This window comes from Calypte anna, chromosome Z (genome assembly GCF_003957555.1).
Source record: "Calypte anna isolate BGI_N300 chromosome Z, bCalAnn1_v1.p, whole genome shotgun sequence".
Lineage (NCBI taxonomy): Eukaryota > Metazoa > Chordata > Aves > Apodiformes > Trochilidae > Calypte > Calypte anna.
This window is the reverse complement of record NC_044274.1, coordinates 22,962,760-22,983,122: the sequence shown is the minus strand read 5'-3', so window position 1 is coordinate 22,983,122 and position 20,363 is coordinate 22,962,760. Positions and strand designations below refer to the sequence as shown.

Genomic DNA, 20,363 nt, shown 5'->3' with positions numbered 1-20,363 from the left:
TACTGTATTACAGTTCAGAAGAGTTAGTCCAAAGTGACACAAGCTTGAATGTGATATGGGAGGGAATTTACAAGGTTTATGTTCAGTTCAGGTGCCTCCTTTATAATTTTACTAAGCCAACAACCTACGATGCAGACAGTATTCCAAAAGAGAATGGAGTCTCTCCATGGAGATTGACAAGGAGAGCAAAGAGAAGACTATTTAAAAAGTGAAGTTTGTTAAGTGGTTCCTAGAAGATTGAAGTCCATAACTGAAAGAGATGGGAAACCCCATTTTTCAGAAATATTTCACATTATGTATATGAAATCCAGCTTAAAGGAACAGTTACATGACAAACTAAATCACTTTGGGATTTTACCATTTTTACCATTTAAAATTTACCAATTTGAAAATTATACCTTTTAGGGCTTCCCCAAACTATAGATTACAAGGTGGAACAGAACAGATGAGGAGCATGCCTTTGTCAACACAATTCTTTCTGATTTTTCAAGTTATATTCCTAATGTTCAGTTTTTTAATGTTCAGTTTTCAAAGCCCTGGACATAATGGCAGTTGGAGCCCAAACAGGAAGGCAAAGATGTGTCATTGGGCTGGGTAGTAAGTGCCTTCTCAGACTTGAGAAGTCCAAGCAAGATCATTTATACTGTACCACAGATATAATCAAACGTAATATAAATTATGTCTTTTGATGTGGCTTTTTTTTTTTCTGTACATTTTTTCCCTCACCATTTTTACTTAAAATAGTTTAACAGATGCAGTTTGGATAGCATTTCATGCTGATACAGTGAAAATTTTGGTTCTGTGTTTTCCAACATATTTAAAGGAGCCAGTGAAATGTCTGAGGTCCAACTTTACACTGCAAAAGTAGAAAAAGTGTCCACCTCCACATCTTCATTTTGTGTAGTAATTTCTGCATGCTTTGGGGTGCTATACAGCAGAGTTCTTACAGAAGAACTGTTGGTGAATGTCCCTGATCTTGAACCAAGCTGTACATGGGCTACCACGTGCAGTGCTCCTTAGGGACTTACCATCACAGGGTCAAAAGAATGATGGGAGTGTCTGCCTGCTCAGTGTTATTCTACAGTTCAAAAGTCAGTGGAATTATTAAGCTACCTGGCAAGGGAGTTCACATTTTTCTCCTCTCCAGCCTGGGGCACAGGTACAGGTTCCATCCAGAGCATTGCAAGCCCCTCCATTCAGACACTGGCAAGTTAAGTTACATCCAAGTCCCCAGGTACCGCTGGGACAGTTTATTGAGCAGTCTACACCATGCCAACCTGCCAAAAGTAAGAAAGTGACAAATGAATCAGGTCTTCCATCATTCCTCTCCCATGACAGGTTTCTCTCCATTTATCATGTGGCCTCTCTTGGACGTGTGCAACACCAGGGTAGTATTAACTGCAGGCTAGTATCAGCAGTTCCAGCTGAGGGCTTGTCCGGGTTTGAACAGAGGTGCTCAAGGGCACCTTTTAACATCTGTGCACAGCATATATTTGCAGATGGGTGCCAAGATAGAAAAGCAATTGATGGGAGATCTGAAATGAAAACAGAGACACCTTGAAATTTCACTGAGAAGAACTAAACCACACTCAAAGTTTTAAGGCGTAACCAGAAAAAAATTGAGAATCTTTTCCCTAGGCTTAAGCTGCTGCTTTCATAGTTCTTCCACCACTGTTCAATAGAGACATTTCTGCAATATGGTTTTACCAGAAATTTCAAGGACACAGAAGAAGAAAACAAAAAAGTAGTGTGTAAGCCGTATTTTTCCAAGGATACATAGAAGACCTTTCAGATGATTTCTGTACTTCTCTACAAATGCAAAATTAATATAATGAAAAATGGTTCTAAAATGCAGCATTCAGTACTGATTATGCCTGACAGCAATAATTTGTGGACTGTGCAGTGGATAGACAGAAATGTAAATAGGTATTTTTAAATGTGATCATCTATTGGATAAAAGAGAAATGGTATGAACCAGTCATATGTTATCATCAGCAATGATTCAAGCCAAGCTGCCAAGCTTCTAATTTTGTACCTTGTTTACAGTAAGCAAAGGGAAAATTAATTCTGCACTGAGCCTAATCAATAGACTGCGCAAAACACGTGTATTGAAATCAAGCTGCCTTGTGCCCTGGATTGATAACTTTGATTTTAGGGTTCATTTGAGGAAAAAACAAAAAGTCATACACTAGCTAGTAAATTGAAACACTCTCTCTCAATGTTCTTTTCAGGATTCCTAAATTTCCTTAATTTACATGACAAATATCTGGATTTAGTTTAACTTAGTTTTTATTTCCTTTTTCATCATAGGATGACTAAAACTGAATGATGAACAAGAACACAGTACTATGCACAGCTCAAGTGATATTTTTTTCTCCATACAATTTAGCAGTAGCTAAATTGTGCCCTGGATTGATAACTTTGATTTTAGGGTTCATTTGAGGAAAAAACAAAAAGTCATACACTAGCTAGTAAATTGAAACACTCTCTCTCAATGTTCTTTTCAGGATTCCTAAATTTCCTTAATTTACATGACAAATATCTGGATTTAGTTTAACTTAGTTTTTATTTCCTTTTTCATCATAGGATGACTAAAACTGAATGATGAACAAGAACACAGTACTATGCACAGCTCAAGTGATATTTTTTTCTCCATACAATTTAGCAGTAGCTACTTAGCTATTTATCAGAGTTGAATCTACTCTGTGACTCTGGCAAGAGTAGAAGCTGGAAATTCTCCATATTTGCTACGTGACTGATTAAATTTTACCGGTCCCTGATAAATTCAGTAGCTATTTCTCTAGATAACTTTTGACACTTCTCCCTGAGTCTCAACCTTCATGTATTTTCAGAAAAACATCTTTAGACAGGGGGTCTTCAATATGTCACGGGATTTGCATGGGAGTGTTGAACAGCTTGTCCATCTTTTCTCAGCAATCCAGCATCACAGCTGAGGGACACTGAACTTTAAATCCTTCCTCACAGCAGAAGTAAAAAAAGTGATCAGGTGGATCACAAAAGCAGATCTTTAAATGGAGTTTAGGAGCATATTTTCAATTAAACAGAAACACCATGTGGATGTACAGGCCTTTATGTGGAAAAAGATCTACGCAGAACCACCACTGGAGGACATCTTGAAATACTCTTGCTCCAGACAAAGGAATGTGCTGCTGGGGCAGGCACATACTGTTTGCAGTGCAGGTACACTGGCCATCAGAATCACTTCTGGGAGGAGAGGGCCAGGCACAGAGGTCAAGGAGCATGATTCTGGTTGCTTGAATACTGGGAGGCTCAGAAACTTCCTCACAGAAGCAGAGAACAGTAGAGGGCACAAGCTGGGAAGGGATTTAGGCAAGGTTTTTTCAGATAATCACTGCAGAAAAGAGTATTTGAATATCAAAAATTGCGAGCAGATATCAGTATCTGTGCCAGACTGGCAGGAAGAAGTCTGTGCCTCTGTGATGCTGAGAGGGGAGCAGGTGGCAGCCAGAGGTGGTGCTCATCCAGGCTGAGGGGACACAGGGCTAGGTTATTTTGACTAGGAAGGCTAAGGTCAGATAGACAGCAAAACTAGTCCTTGCAGCAGACCATAGCACTGTCACAAGAGAAAAGTGGTGGCCTTCATGAAGGGGTCTCGAGAGAAAACGAATATGAGGTACAGATACATCTAGTTGCTCCCTCACAGAACAGCAGAAGCATAAAGTATCTAGTGATGAGGCCTTCAAGGTGGTCTACGTCTATTCTATTTATTCTTTTCTACTTCTAAAAATTCAATTTCATTTTATGATTATGGCAAAAGAAACTTAATCAGAGGAGATGCTTACCTGCTTTGCATTCACAAGAACCATCTACTGGTGAACAGATGGCTTCATTCTTGCAGTTGCACACAGATGAACAGTTTACTCCGTATGTCCCCGGAAGACAAGGAGTACCACAAGCAGCCCCCTGAATTATAAACAAATATAGTCTAAATTTCCATTTCAGGAGGTTCAGACAATACAACTAATGAATTGATCTTAGATTGGCTCAGGTGCTATGAAAGCCAGAAAACATACAACCCATGACTGTCCTAGGCTGTCATTAAGTCATCCTGATTTTAAGGGAGAGTGAGGTCTACATGCTTTTTAAATCTATAGTGCACATTAGTTTTCTATTAGCTACTGTGAGAGCTCAGGTCACATAGCTAACAGTACTTGTTAAGGTCAACAGACACTAAGTTCAGTAATAAAGAAGCTCTTCATGAAAATAAAACACTGGAAGACAAGTGGTAAATGGATAATAATGTGATATATAACATTTTTATGCATTAATTTTAAATTTAGGTTTTCACAGTTATTATTCCTAGAAGAACAGCCATATTGAAAAATGTTTTCTATGTTAGATTAGCATCCCATGTGCAGCAAACCTGTGTAAAAGCTGCAGAATCATCTGTCCTCATTTATAAAAACACATGCTTTTGCCTAGAGTTTCTCTGGATGGAGCACAAGAAGTTAGTACAACAATATAATTACTGAAATCTATTTTTCTTCTCTATATATACCTCAGCAGCATTCTGAGGTATATATTCATTCTTAACATTGTCTTATAAAACAATTAACTTTTCTTTCTTAAAATGGCTTCACTTTAGTACTGAGAACAAACCAGAAATTTTTCCTTTTCAGGGTTGTATAACACACCCTAAGGTATATAAATTTCCTTCCCTCTCTTTCACTGTGGTGGAGAAAGGACACTGGCATTTTTAATAATTTGGCACGTAGCTAAAGACAGTGGAGTCAGAAACAGACAGTGAAAGTGAGACCTACTTACCTTAAATCCAGGGGCACAGGTGCATTTTCCAGTCACACTATCGCAGTCAGCACCATTTTGGCAGCTGCAGATCTGCTGACATGACTCACCATGGAATCCTGGGGAACATGTCTCATTGCAGTAGAGTCCAGACCAGCCAGGCTTGCAGGAGCACTCCCCAGACATAGGGTGACAGCTGCCAGGAGGGAATGAAAGGATAAATAATTCAGGACTATATGTGATAGCGATATTTTTTTTCCCAGAGGAAAAAAAGCTATTACAGCTAGGTTGCATAAAGGGTCTTGCATGCTATGCATAGAGGTGGTTTTACTCCCCAAACTATAAAGCAAAGGGGTTTGCATATGTATACATCAAAGCATGTAAAACTAAGTTAAGAAACACAACATCATTACTCATACAACATACAAACATTCTGGAAGGACATGGAAAGAAAAGAAAGGTTATAATTTTTCTATAGCTAGTAGGAAAAAAACCCACCTGAAACACAGGTTTTACTATAAAACAGATATTCATGGTTACAAATATTAAGGTTATAATATCATTAAATTCCCTAAAATGTACTGTTATGTTCCCACTTCAAATATAAGAGGATCATTTTTAATAAAACTGGCCGAACACAGCAGCCTATTGTCTGAGAAATAGGATGCTTTGATAAAACAATATAGCACCCAATAAGCAGCCAGCTATTATAGACAAGCTATAATAATATAGTACCCAATAAGTAGCCAGCACAGTCTACTCTTTACATTGTTGGCTGAAAAGAGGAAAACTGGCATCTATCCAGGAACTGTACAAGATCATTTGCATGGGGCAGAAGCCAGCTATACCATCAGAGCAGTAGCTTTTGGGAGATTATCTCCTCTGTGTTAGCCATACCTGGTGGCAGACCAGCTGTCTCTACCTGGAACAGCAGTTTCATTGAAGGGACAGTCAGACAGCTGTTGCCTCAAAAAAAATGGACATCATCAGCTGTGCAAAGATGTATGTGCTGGAAAAGTGGACACAATGGGGTACTCTGTAGCACTCTGGCAGACAACGCACTTGCTTAACTCTCACCAAAGGAAAGCCTTAATATCCAAATCTGATATACTTACAATGGGAAGACTGTTTAAAGATATTTGCCCACCACTGATTTAAGTGAAGTTCTTTTAAGTGTGCTGGAAAAAAAAAACATGTGTCGTCGTCCAGAAACATTAAACGACCCATGACGAGAGACGGATTTTGCAATATTTGCTGACTCCTTGTGTGGGTGTGTTTTTGAAACTGGTTTTCTGACCATTTGGAAGTTTGGAAAAATATCTCCTGGACTTTTAGGTGCTATAACATATGTAGCAATATTACTTGAAACAGCTGCAATATAACAGGGGAATGCAGTACTACTTTCAATTGATCTTGAACTTTGAGGACTACTCTTACCACAAATGAGCTTCCTATTGCCAGATGCAACCAACTTACAACATACTACTGATCAAGGAAAGTATGAATTATAAGAGCTGAAATGCCATTACGTAGTATCCTGCTTTCTATATATTATTGCAGACACATAAATTTTTGGGTGTCTTGAAAGTAGTAAAATATCTTCAATAGTATTAAGATGTTTTACATAAAGTGGGAGGAAAGGTCTGCAGAAGTAGTTCATTCATGGTGAATGGTCCTGGTTACTTGTTCAGCTATAAGTATACTTGCCATAAAATAAGTTGAAATGGATCTCATATAAAATACATGCAAAATTACATAAACACATGATGCACCAAGATAATAATTTTTCCCCTATTCCTAATTTTGTGTAGAAATCTAGTGATATTTTTAATACATTTCTCATGTATCTTATCAGTGGAAAAATACACAGCATGGAATGTGGAAGATTTTTTGGTTCACAAATGAATAGTCATTAGGAAATTAATTAGAATATATTTACAAGAAAAAAAATGGTTACAATGTCATCTTAAGACACAAATTTAAGACAGAATTTTTTTGGTGGTTTTTTTTCCTTTCAGGAGAAGGGAAGACTACACACATGAATAAGCATCGGGTATGAAGCAGAGGCACTGACATTCTGTGCCCCCCAGTGAGTGTTAACTAAGGTATACTTGCACAGATATTGATTGACACCAAAATTAGTATTCTGTAATTTATAATTAGATGTAGGAAACTGTAACACTTCACAAGCTTTTTGATGGGTTCTCATGCAGTAAGCTTAATTGGCAGTAAGGTTTATATATTAAGATGTGGAAATAAAGATGTTGAGAGATACTGCCAGTACATTTGCTTTTATTTCTGGTCTTTGTTCACACTCTCCTGAAATACAACCCTACTGTGTACAGTAACAAAAAATAATTATAGGTAGTTGATATTATATATTTGAAAGACTTGGGTGAACTTAGTGATTCTCCTGTGGGTTATATAGGCTTTTTTACTATTACAATACCCAACGAAATTCTGTAGCATCCTATGCAATACAAAATTTCCATGAAAAGATCTTCTACATGTACATACAAGCTCATTTTAAAAATACAACAGCTACCCTAACTGTAACTTTAAAAACACACCAAGATTAATGAAATAAGCACAAATGAAACAAAAGAGACACCACTAAAGCTCATGTCCTTCATAAACCCTAATTCCAGCCTGAACTTTACCAAAATAGTTGGTGATACGAAGGATCCCAGCTGATCTTACCAAGGGTGTGAAGCAGTAGACAAAAATGATCAGAAAGAGCTTACCAGAAAAAAACAGACAGGGACATCTCAAATTTAGCTTTGAGATCAGCCTGCAGCCAGTGCATATGTTGTAACACAGGTAGGAAAAACATTTTTTGTAAACCTTGATAAATACACAGCTACAGTCTGCCATTTTTACATTCTTTGAGTGATTAACAGGTGTAACGAAACCCAGTCTAAAAGTGATTTAAGCTAGAATTCTCCTGAACAAAAATTACGTTGATGAAGGCAGACTAAGGTCTTTTTTGTGCATTCCTGCAAACTTTCAGAATGGCAAGTTTCTGTAAGCCTCACAAGCTGTGGATGGATATCGCAGGGACATATGGGTCTGCTTACACCAGCTCCCAGCACTGCTATGATACCACACTGTGGAAGTGGCTTAAGGGGTCTTAGTCTCAGCTAGCTAGTGCTCACTCAAGTTTTTTCTTGACTATCAAGTAAAAAGGGAAAATTCAATTGTGTCACCTAGTCATGAAGAACAGAGGTCTACCTCTGATTTGCCCTGTAGCTCAAATCCTTTCATATATATCAAAAGATGCAATAGAGAAGCATCACTTGTGAAAAAACACTTGACACAAATCGGTTGTTACCTGCCGCTGTCCTCTACGCCCCACAAAAATAAAATCTCTCAAATGCTTCAGCTCTCTATGAAGCATTTAATAAAGACTGCTGATACAACTAGGAACAGGGATGGGCTTGCCTTTCATCCCCAGCAGCTGCCAACAAGAAACACAGCAGTGACATCCATATAGCTTAGCCTACCCAAAATCCCTTTGAGGATATCTGAACAAGTGATCATACCCAGATGAAAAAATGTTTTTATGATATCCAGGCCCTTAGGAGTATTAACAGTATGCTGTTAGGATACAGACCAATACAGAAACACAAAGTGTATTTGAAGAGGAATTGAACCTTCTTTTTAATCCCCTGGGATTACAGGTTGTTAGATTGCTTCTGAGTTGTTTAGTGACATGAAGAAGATTCGGCATCTACAGCCAGCCCAAATAGTACCTGTGGTAGGCAAGTAAGGAGTGAGGCTGACTGATATGAAGTGAGAGAACCAGACACAACTGGCTTCTCAAAATATAGCATGAAGTGTCTGATGGGAGCTTTGTCTATGCCATTTCTGTTATCTGTTGGTCTAATCACTTCTTGATCAGGGAGAAGGAACCTATATATGAAATACACACTTGTGAAGTTATGAAAACCTTTGTTTTCCTCAGAGATCATCATGCCCTTGCAAATATGCTCCCACACCTACAGGGCTGTTGAATGCTTTCTGATGGGGAAAATGTTCAAAAAAAGACCAGCCATATGCTGCTGTTTACATGTGAACATTTGTGATCAAATTTGACCACAAGCTGTCTTCCAGCAATATAAATGAAGGAACAGCTGTGTTGAACGTGAATCAGAAGTAATCCCTGTAATATCAGAAATAGTATGCAGTGTAGTGCACCCCTGTCAAAGAAGGCCGTTAACTACTGTCTGCAGACAAATTTTCAGGAAAGCAGTAAACCATAATTCGTAATACAATAGTATTTGGTCTACTAGCATAATCTGAGAGCCAGATAGGTCAGCATTATGGTGCCATTTATTCTTGGATGCACTGCACAAAGAATGAATTACTTAATCTTATGTCATAAAATCTGTATTTTTTCAAAAGATATTTCGAGTAAATGGGATAAACAGAAGTGCAAGCACATGAATTTTAAAGAATATGGAAGGAGAAAGCAGTTCAGTTTTCTGTCCTATGGTTTATCAACAAAAGTTATGTTTGAACAATTCAGATGATCCACAAAGTAATTTTTCAAAGAGGCCTAAAAGAATAGGTATTCAGATCTATATGCTTGAATGCTTTAACATCACTGCTAAATTCTGACTAATGGCTTTTGGTTTATGTACATGAAAAACTAGTGCATCTTAGATAAAACACACAGCAGCATTCTATATGACAGCCAATAGTTTCTGCAGATTTCTTTCACAGCTATTTTCAACAGCAAAAATTTAGAATATATTCACAAATCTGATCTAAGGCATTGTGATTTGTGATACTATCAGGTGTAAGTGAATGTGTAAGTGAATGCACAATGACCAAAGTATTTTATAAGAGGAACTATGTTTTGTAACAAAAGAAAGCTATCCAGAAATGTTCCATAAATACTTTGGCTTGCCTTGAATGACATCTGACATTCCTCCCTCAATGGAATTTGAAAATTTGTCTCCAAATAGCTAGTTTTCAGATTTTTTATAACAATGTGGTGCAATACTGCAAAATCCTCAATGACACATAAAACTCAGGTCTCATTACCACCTGAACAAGGAAAGACAGTAAAAGGTAAGCCAGCTGGAAAACTATTTTCATTCAATTTCCAGAGATCAGATTTCACCTTCTTTCTAGAATAATATGACAAAAAAAAATGTATTTCTGAAACCTGCATTTGCTATCAGTAAGGCCTTGGGAATTTTGTATTAAAACAGTCACCTACAGCAATTCTTTTATATGTTTAGAGAAAATGCATTCTTTTCCCATTCCTAGCTCGTAAGACTAGACATCCATTCATTTCAATTCAGTTTTTTCTCATCTGCAGTATACCAGAATATGTGAGTGATGTATGATGTATACTGACTTTATACAGTGAACAATATATTGATTTATTCATGTGATAAATACAGACTAAGGTCACACTTTGTCTTTACTTTTATTTCATGGGTCAGAGACCAAATTCAGTGGTGAGTATTAAGATCAAATATAATTATAAGCACTAAAATTCAGAAGGTTTTCTGGGTTGATATTTTCTTGATACAGTTAAACAATACCAAATACTCTTAACATTATATGTTCAGTTTGCATGAAAGTACTAGAAAAATGAGCAGATATTTATTTTCAGATTATATTCTTATTTTTATGTTCTCTATAGAAAAAGAAAACAGGCTAGAGGGTTGCAAAGCCTACCTCCAGGTATTCGGCATGTGACAGGGACACTTTTTATCACACTTGAGACCATAAATTCCCTCAGGGCAAAGCCTTATATCACAGTGCTCTCCGGTGAATCCCAGCTCACAGACACAGGCACCACTAATATGGTAACATTTCCCACCATTCATACACTTGCAGGTCTCAGCACACTGCACTCCATAAGTCCCCACTGGACACTCATCCTGGCATCTGTGAGAAAAACAAATAAAGAAAAAGTAATTTCATTTCCCATAAACTACAACTTTCGGAGACTGAAGGGAAGTGCAGTTTATAAGGCATCTCTTACGCTGGTCTAAAATGACTCATAAGAAGAGTAGGAATTTATAGAACCTCCCATTTAATAGCGCTTGTCTCTGGTTTCTTTTGCTGCTCAGCTAAACAGGATTAAAATACTAGCTCTGCAAATTCCTTTGGAAAACAGCCCTTCTCTCCAACAAAGGAGACAATGTGCATATGCAGACCACTGCACTTCATATTCAGGAATCAAAACAAAACCAAACCCTCTTAAATCAGACCTGAAGTACGAAGGAATAAATTTTCAAGCATTCTGTTTAAAATCAATCATGCATCTGTAAGTTTTTTAAGTGAATTATCTTCTCCCCTTAGCAATATTGTGAACAGCCAGCATAGACCCGCTCCCCTGCAGATACTCAGGACAGAAAGTTCCTAGGCAATCACACTCAACAGTCTCTGATTTTCTAATTGTTTTTCCAAAACACGAGGTTTCCTGAACCTTTCTTTTCAGAATTTCATTCTAAAACCTTATTTTTGTTGCTGTTGACTCTGCCCTGGTAAAATTCATTGGTTGACATGGAAAAATCTTCAGGAACTCAATCCCCTTCTTTTCATCTGAGTTTTCTCATAGTTGAAAGTGAAAATTAGTAAAGATTTGAGTTTAACAACCAAGAGTGGGGAGAGTAGCTATGATCTGGGGCTCCTTAAAGAAAATATTTCCTAATAAAGACACTTCTTCCCCAAACTTTTCAATTTTCATTTGGAGCTTTTAGAAGACAGCTACTTCAGTTAATAGTCTTACTTTTTTTAGGTTCCACATATGAAAGACATTATTTAACCTGAAGATCAGGCTGTATATTTACCTGTCCAGCCTGACTAAACAGACAATTTTAAGTGTCCTGCTTCTAAAACTTGCAACGGATTTACTATTGAGGTTTTGGATAGTAATTTCATTTGGCAATATATTTAAGAAATACAATATGAGTTTGATGGTTTCAGATTTAACTTCTTTGTGTTTAATAAGTGAATTATTAAAATTCAGAATGTCAGTACTACTACAGCATTACTGAACACTCCATTACCAAGTGCACTTAAAATACTTCATTATGTTATGAAAGCAGACCTCTCAGCTGCACAGGCTCACCCCTCAAAGCCAAGGATGACAAAGCTTATGTGTCAGAAAAAAAACCCCATATTTTTTAATATGAGCATACTATTTACTCTGCATTATGTTGACATAGACAAAAAGACAAAACAGCTAAATCCCAAAGCTGTAAGGTGAGAAGACACTGCCATTATCATCCTGATGTGTGCTGTGAACTCAACAGGTTATATTAGGCATGTAACATCTTCTGTAACTTGGCTACCTGTGAGTTTTCCCAAGTTACAGGTTGTACAAAAATGTTGCTTGATAATACAGCACATTATTAATGGTTTTGTCATCTTATAGCCTGTTCATTTCTCCAGTCCTATCAAAGAATTTAAGAATTTCCTTAATTTTTTCTTTTTTCTTATATACTTGTTTTTCTTTTTTTGTTGTTGTTTGGGGTTGTTTGGGGTTTTTGTGGGTTTTTTGTGGCATGGCTACTGGTTTATTACAGGACAATTTCAAAGACATGTGATACATACATGTGATTACTGCAAAATGTAACTGAATTTAGCAGAGATTAGCAGAGACCTCCAACAGAAGTAAAATGGGATATATATTCTCTTTGTGCATCTGCAGTATTTGCCTTACTGTTATCCAGAAGTTTCACAGTATTTGTAACTCTGCCCTGAAGTCAGCCATGAAGTCCCCTTTCCTTCAGAGATGTAGCATAATAACAGAGCTAATAAACCTGTTTAAATTTTTCCTAAATTACACAAATAAAGCTGAGAATCAATTTTTCTCCAAATGATAATTTGGAATCCCATGTAAATTACACAAAATTTAACCTTCTTGTTTTTCTTTTTTAATTACATCTTCATTATCTTTGTAAAGACCCTTTTCCACTTCACGGTGAGGACACTTACCAATCCAAAACTATTAGGTGGAACACTTTAAATGGTAGTTTAAACAAGATTCCCTTATGCTAACTCAGATCACCTAGAAACTACTGCATGGTCTAGGAGTCCTACTTTGTCCTGCTCCATCACCAAGTTCCAGGAGTCACCATCAGCCTGGAATCTGATGAATATTGTTGAAGTTACATACAGAGGTGGAGAATAGCTGAGTCTAAAAGCAGCCCTTTTGGCTGCTACTATGTATCTGCTACATTAGTCAATGCCCATCCATTTTTTGTAATGCTTCCCTGGCTTGCCAAGTCCATTGACATGAAGAACCAGGCCTATATATACCCTTGTTCATACCCATTCTTGCCCTGAAGTATCTTGTAAAACAAAAGAATAGAAAATAGAGCCTGTTTTGCAGAAAAAGAGGTAGCACATATTTTCAAAAGTTATCACAATGCTGCAAGCACTTCAGATCAGTCAGATTTAAATTCCAAGACAAAAATACTGATTGCTTTTAGAAAGCCCAGTGTAGTGAAGTCCACAGACACTAATATGGATATTCCTTTGATTTCCCTGCAAACTTGTTTGTCTCTTTAAATGCTCTACTACCTTCTGCGATGTTTCTTCACAGATGCAAATTAAATTTTGGCATCCAAGTGACTCTTAACTAACTGTTTCTCATCTTCATGAGGTTTGTTTTTTTTTCCCCTTATGTCTGGCACAGCCTCTCCCCATGTCCTGTGAATACTTGCGTGGGAAGTGCATATGGTTATAATACCTACTATTATTGGCAGAGATCCCCTGGACTGACCCCAGTGATTAAGCTGCTGCTGACTTCAGCAAATGAGTTTTGTGCTGTTTAAAACATGCAGAAAACTACTTCTTTCATCACTTTCCATTGCTTTAAAAAATGATGTCGCTATATTATCTTCCCAACCTACCAAAGATGATTTTTAACAGTCAAGTTAGAAAGCAAAGAAGCTCCACTTCTTCATCTGAGCTGAATGCTTTAGAAGACAATTCTCCAGCTTGCTCAGTTTGAAAAGGAACAGAATGTACCTCCTTTGTTATTATTACTGTTCACTATCCACACAACACCAAGAGCCTTCCTCCTCACCCCTTCACCATAGCCCAAACTGCGTCACCCTGTGACCCACTCAACCAAAGACCCACAAGACGCTGCCAGCACGCAGGCCACAGCAGGAAAACCCTGAAACCAGACAGTTCCTGATAGAAGGATAATCACACAGGCACTTCCAATCTTGTGACTCAGCATAAGCTAAGAGGCATAGCAAAAGTGATCTTTCATAAAACCCTTTATCAGCATATCACTGATATTTTCATTCTGCTTTCTACCAGCTTCTGAATTTTCTCTGCCATACCAGCCCCCTTGCAGGGTCAGCAAGCAGGCAAAAGTGAGGTTTCCTTACCGTTCCCCTGTGTAACCCGGGCTGCAGTGGCATTGCCCTATGGCTGAGTCACAGGTCCCTCCGTTGTGGCACTGGCACTCCTGGGAACAGTTTCTCCCATAATGACCCTCAGGACAAGGCTGACCACAGACCATGCCCTGTGTGTGTATAAAAAAAAATAAATAATTTTTTTTTTAAAGTTAGATTTGGTATTACATGTTGAACAGACAAAGAAAAAAGGTCTGTAATGAAGGAAGATCAAGGAGATCTTGTATTACTTGTCTAGTGCTGATCTTGGAAATAACAGTCTTCTCCAGCTTTAAACACAGGGTATGTTTCAGCACTAAAGGAATAATCTTCTAGTATTCCTGTTTTGGAAGCCAAAGCTAATGAAAAAACTATCTCTAAGCAACAGTGAAAACAGGTAGACATTTCAGACTAATTGATGTCAAGCTCTTTCCAATATACTTATCAGGAGTATGTATCAAGACATCTGTAAATGCCCTTTATTTAATAGTGGTGTAGAAATCAGTAATTACTTTATGATAAGTTTTTTTTTTTTCTGATGAAAGGAAAAGCTTTTTTAAATTTCATTGAAAGCAGCATATATTAAAACTTAGGTCGGATGTTTGCCTCCCTTCAACAGCAATTGCACTGCTGTTTAGATTCCTGGAATTAATCACACCTCTGTAGTGGGGGAAGCATCAAATCTCAAGACCTTAAAGAAGCCATTTCAAGAAAAATATATTTACACACATTTCATCAGGAAAAAGACTTGCAGGTATTTCAGCTAATGTAAGACACTGCAGAATTTATACCTGTCTACTTTAAACTTTCTTTACCTGAGAAGCAAAAAAAGGCTATATCAACAAAACTTTGTTTCATAGAACTGAAAACTCTAACAGTAACAAAGAGCTTAAATAACTACTTGGAATGGAAAATCAGTCCAAGGGCTAAATAATTTAATTGCAGTAATTTATTCGTTAATTCTTATAGTAATATAAATTTCACATCACTACTTCACATGCTATCTCAATTCAAGCAGATAAAGGGAGTCAAGAATTTATGCGGACATTTTTGTCTTATGACCAAAAAGTTTGTTCTTCTACCCTAGGTGGAATACAAAATAAAAAAAGGCTGTAATACAAGTTAGGCAGTCAGGTGAGTGCTGCTACTCAAGCACACTGAGTTGATAATTTCTATCTATGTTCTCTAGTTGGTGAAAAGCAGACCTCTGCCACAAGTTAGCTCAATATAATACCACAATTATCATGAAATAAATAGAAGTTCAGTAAATGTGGATTTTTACCCAAAATGGACATTTAAACAGAAAACATTATTATTAAATACTAATGATAAGCATTATCTACAAATTTATTTAAATAAATTATTCGGGCTTTGATCACTTTCCTGCCTTTTGATCACCTTCCAACTTAATATTTTGTCAGCTCAGAGTTGGCAGTCTGGTAGTAGAGGAGGCTACTTGCAACTCCAAGGTCAATTCTTCTTTCTCTGCCCACTGACAAAAATTTATAAAGTCCTAAGTGTCCCAGTTCTGATGTCAGTGCCTTTAGCAGAGTATCTAAAGGTCTGGAGATTATGCCATGCTATACATATGAAAACAGGCAGAAAACCCACTGCTAAAACACAGAATGGTGTCACCTCCCCATAATATCTGTTTTTATCCAGAAATTAATTACTTCCAGGAAAGTTCTAAAGGATATAGCTTCATCACAGTACAACTTACATCTTCTGCTTCCCAGAACCTGATATGGTAAAAAACAGCAGCACCAAAGGTTTTCCAGTAATTGGTGGTTTTGCAAGTATTTTATTCCAGCCCTTTATGCTAAAATACATTTCTCATTACTCCTGGCTACAGACAGACTGCATTTGCTATTGTCCTTTGCCACCCTTTTCTGATGCTGCTCAAAATTTACAAAATAATGGACATTTTAATTTCAGAAATTAAATTTAACTTTGGAAATTTCAGAAAGCATTTTTACCATCCATCCTGGCGGGCAGGCACACTCCCCGGTGACGTGGTGACAGACCCCTCCATTCTGGCACGGGCACCTCTCCTCGCACTGTGGCCCATGCTTGCCAGGGGGACAGAGGTCCTCACAGCTGGGGAGGTGGTGGTGTACAACAGAGACAAGAGTTACTTCTGCACATACCCTATTTCCCAGCCTCCTCTTTCTTTTTAACACAGTTGTTAACCTTTATGGCCAAAAGTATGAAACAGAAAGCAGTCCAACACAAAGGGAAACACACTGAATAATTGTAGAGCACCCGTGCAACGAATCTAAAGAAAAAGACCTGGCAATCAAGGCATTATTGCTTCTTAAAAATATTTATCTCTACACTGATTGCTGCTCATCCATGACAAAACTCAAAGTCTGTTCTGGAATGACAAAACCAAATAACTCCACATTTCAATGTGATTTTCAAACTTGTAGCCAAACTACTTTTAAGGTGGTCCGAAAGAAGCTCCTGCTGCTACATTTTGTGGACTTTCCTTAGCAGTTCAGATCAAGAGGAATTTCTGTCAGGTAGACATCTTAAAGTCTAGCAACATGGTTTGCCCAGCTGATCCTGAGCCACCATCCCTGCTTCTCTGCATTATACAGTAGCCAGACCAACGGCACAGTGTTGAAAGTTAACCTAAACTTAATCAGCCCGTTAGCAATATATAAAACTTACGTCTCTGCCTCATAAATAATATACTTGCTGCTTACAAGGCACCGGTGTATCCAGGAGGACACCTGCACTCTCCAGTCACATGGTCACAGGTGGCTCCGTTTTGGCACTGGCATTTTTGGTGGCAATCATTTCCATATGTCCCTTGATTGCAGCGTTCCTCACAGCGCCAGCCTTTGAAGCCTGATGCACAGTGGCAGGCTCCAGTGATGGGGTTGCACAAGGCTCCGTTTTTGCACTGGCAACGGCTGCTGCAGTGAGGTCCCCAGTGGTCACTGTCACATGCTAAAAGGGTAGAAGGAAAAATTTACAGCGATTTTAAAATAACTCTGGGCAGTTACAGCACTGAAGATAGAGTGAGTCAACTATGAAAAAAAAACCCCACGCAAATAGTTATGTGGTACATCACATCCTCAGTTCTGCTTGGTCCTGAAGGATCTTGGCAGGCAGGCACACAGAACTTAATTTATGCACTCAAATTAATTTCTCATGCATAAAGGCAAACACTTCAAAATGTGAAGCTGTGAAGCTTGTTTAGAGGCAAGTTCTAGCCTCTGCCTCGTAAAACGCTTTCAGTACGACTTTCCACCATTAAATAACAGATGTGGTTGCAGTGAGCTTCAATTTACTCAGAGTAGTCTTGCTAACTTAAAGAATTTTAAAAATATAGCATTAATCCATAAATAGTTTGAATTCCAGAAAGAAGTTGCAAAGCTTTCTCAATACAAGATTATGATTTGTTTTCATATCCAGAAGGTCCTACTCATTTCCAAATTGCAAGTATTTCCTTTTTAATCTCAGAATATACTTGTAGGGCAAAAGAAAACACAGGAAGTGTATCAACAAGCAATATTAATTAACAATTATGTGGTTAAAGTTCATCTAGATGTTACAAATTTGGTTATCCAATGTGTCTTCACAATCATGCAAATGCATCTTTTCTTGACTGTACCAGTACAGCCCATTAAAACCTTAGAAGCAAACCACTCAGGTCAAAATAAAAATATCAAATCAAATGATCAAATCAAAATAAAAGCCTTAATATTAAGGAAGAAATTTTAAGTTAGAAGCATGGCAGTTCTGTAAAAAGACAGAAGATTAAGGTCACCTAGAGTTCAACATGAATGTGTGAATCATACGGTCAAGTGATCTGACTTTATTTTTATGTTCTGTTGATAACAGCAGTACAAGATGAAAGCTTTCCTTGCAGTGACTGGAAGCCTGGGCTCTTCTCTTGGAGACTGACAACTATTGTTCTCCTAGTCTTCTCCCAGGGCAAAAAAGCCAGGGAGAGAACAGGCCCACTTTCCTAGACTAATACAAAGTAATTCAAGAATCCTCCTCAGGGTACAAATTATTCATGTACAGGAGCTGTTCACCGAGGCTACACAAATAAAAAGGGATTAGAGTCTTTTAAAGATCTGCTCCTTAAGATTTTTTTCTTCCAAGACAGGTCACTAGAACATGCATCCATAATAGAGACATTGTGAGTGCCTACTGACAATAAAATACAGAGCAATAGAAAGTATTTTGTGTATTGTAAACACCCAGCTATACTGTCAAACCAACAGAGCAACTGCCTATCTTATTATGGACCCTTCTCTATGAAAATGTGTGGGTTTTGTTCTGGACTGTACTATAACACTCTGGTGTCTACAGTACACAGTACCTCCCAAGTTGCCTCTCCCCATGGTAATTCACATGCATATGTTTGCATGGAACAGAAAGAGGAGTCTTCATTCATAATTAGTCCTCTGATTGTTGTCATAAAACTAGATATTTTGGGATATACCTAAATATATGTATGAGTGGTGATGCATCTGAGACAGTTGCATGTTCTGATCAGACACTCCTACTCCTACTCATGCTCCTACTCCCCCATAATAAAAAACAGCTTCAATTTCTACCATTCATCATGTCTGATTAATAGGGAATTATAGTAAATTTTAAAAATTTTAAAACTTCTCCTGCCATGTCTGATAAATAGAGGAATTCAGACTGACCACCAGGCCATGTCTATTCCATTGCACTCCATAGTCAGGGATGAATGTGGCCTGAACATGCCCTAGATTTAAAGACATGGCAGAGAAGAGAATACTGTTTCTTGGTTGATAGCACAGTCCTGTGTTCTTTTGCCAGTAGCTGGAAAAGGTATATTTGGTGCAGCACTACCACATTCACATAGTTTCTGGAAGATCTAGTGTATTGAGTTTCAAAACCTCACATACCAGAAACCTCTACTACCATGTGTCTGCCATTGCATCCAACACCAAGGCACCAACCAAGACTGTCTTGCTATAAACTGCTTCACTCGCAAAGCAGCAGAGGCCTTGTATTCACTCTGCTCTTTTTACATGCTCATTCACAGTCCACGTCCCTAGGATGAACCCCACTGTCTCTTGGAGATTTACTGACATCCAAGGTGAACATGCACATGCTGCATCGGTGAACTTGAGCCTTCCTTGACTGCTTCACTGAAAGATCAGGTACCGCATGGCACATAATAATTTATTAGTCTCTTGGCATGATCTTCTTATTAAGTTTACAAAAAAGTATTAAAATAAAAGGCATCATAAGGCTGCAAATAAAATTTCCAGTCTCACAACCATTGCCCTGACAATGGCCAGGTGGGTAATGAATACTGACTATACAATCTTTCACTACAGCACAATGGTAAAGTATTACAGAATGATAATGGTGGCCCCACCACAAGACAACTGCACAATATTCCTTTATGCAAGGTCTGTCAACACCCAGCATCCTTCTCTGAGTTTTTGAGAAACTGTGGAGAAATTTGCAGAAGCAATGGAAATAAATAATAATTTTGAATGGTATTGATATATCACATCTTTACCTCTGTGTTTCCTGACTGATAATCAAAAATCTTTCCCACAGGAAATTAAGATGATTTGCCAGAAACTAATGCCCAGTTTACTATCAAAAAAGATAAGGGTTAAGGATGGAAACATTTGCTGTGGTGAGTTTGGTTTATTTTTAATTAGTTTAATTTACCTACTACTACACCAGACTATTTCTGCTGCTTCCTAGTATTCAGATACTAAGAATGCCAGGCTGAAGGTTGCACAGCTGCTGATCTGGTGGACTGGCGTAGTCTTTGAGTTAATTAGTATTGTCAGGTTACACACTGTCAGCTGGAGTTCAATCAGAAAAGCTTCTCTAAGTGTCCTGACTGCACCAAGGTCACAGGCACACATGCCTACGTAAAGGTTACATGCACTCACACTCAAAAGCATCAGCTTCTGACTTCTCAACACATTCAGAGCCATAAGTCATCTGTCTCCACACAGGGTGTATGCAAAAGTGAAGCAAAGTATGGAGACAAAAGCACCATCTTCAAAATGGTTTCAACACAAGGCTGATGCATCTCAGCCTCAATAATTCCTAAAAACAAAATGAATCTTGAAGAAGTGCAAAACTCAGTAATGCAAAATCAGTAAACTGTGGTTAATTTTCTGTATTGATCATACAGAATGGGCTTAATGCAGCTGTTTCATGCAGTGCACATTC

General features: G+C 37.9%; 1 protein-coding gene across 1 annotated transcript in view; it reads right to left on the bottom strand.

Annotated features, from left to right (window-relative positions):
* The window catches only part of MEGF10 (multiple EGF like domains 10), a 95,306-nt gene that overhangs the window by 29,425 nt on the left and 45,518 nt on the right, over positions 1–20,363 (bottom strand). The window contains exons 6-12 of the mRNA XM_030467215.1: positions 16,874–17,120; positions 16,142–16,262; positions 14,160–14,296; positions 10,480–10,692; positions 4,807–4,981; positions 3,825–3,945; positions 1,114–1,277 (exon numbers count right to left, since the gene is read on the bottom strand). Coding sequence (XP_030323075.1) covers positions 1,114–1,277; positions 3,825–3,945; positions 4,807–4,981; positions 10,480–10,692; positions 14,160–14,296; positions 16,142–16,262; positions 16,874–17,120 — 1,178 coding nt within the window. The remainder of the gene's footprint in view (positions 1–1,113; positions 1,278–3,824; positions 3,946–4,806; positions 4,982–10,479; positions 10,693–14,159; positions 14,297–16,141; positions 16,263–16,873; positions 17,121–20,363) is intronic.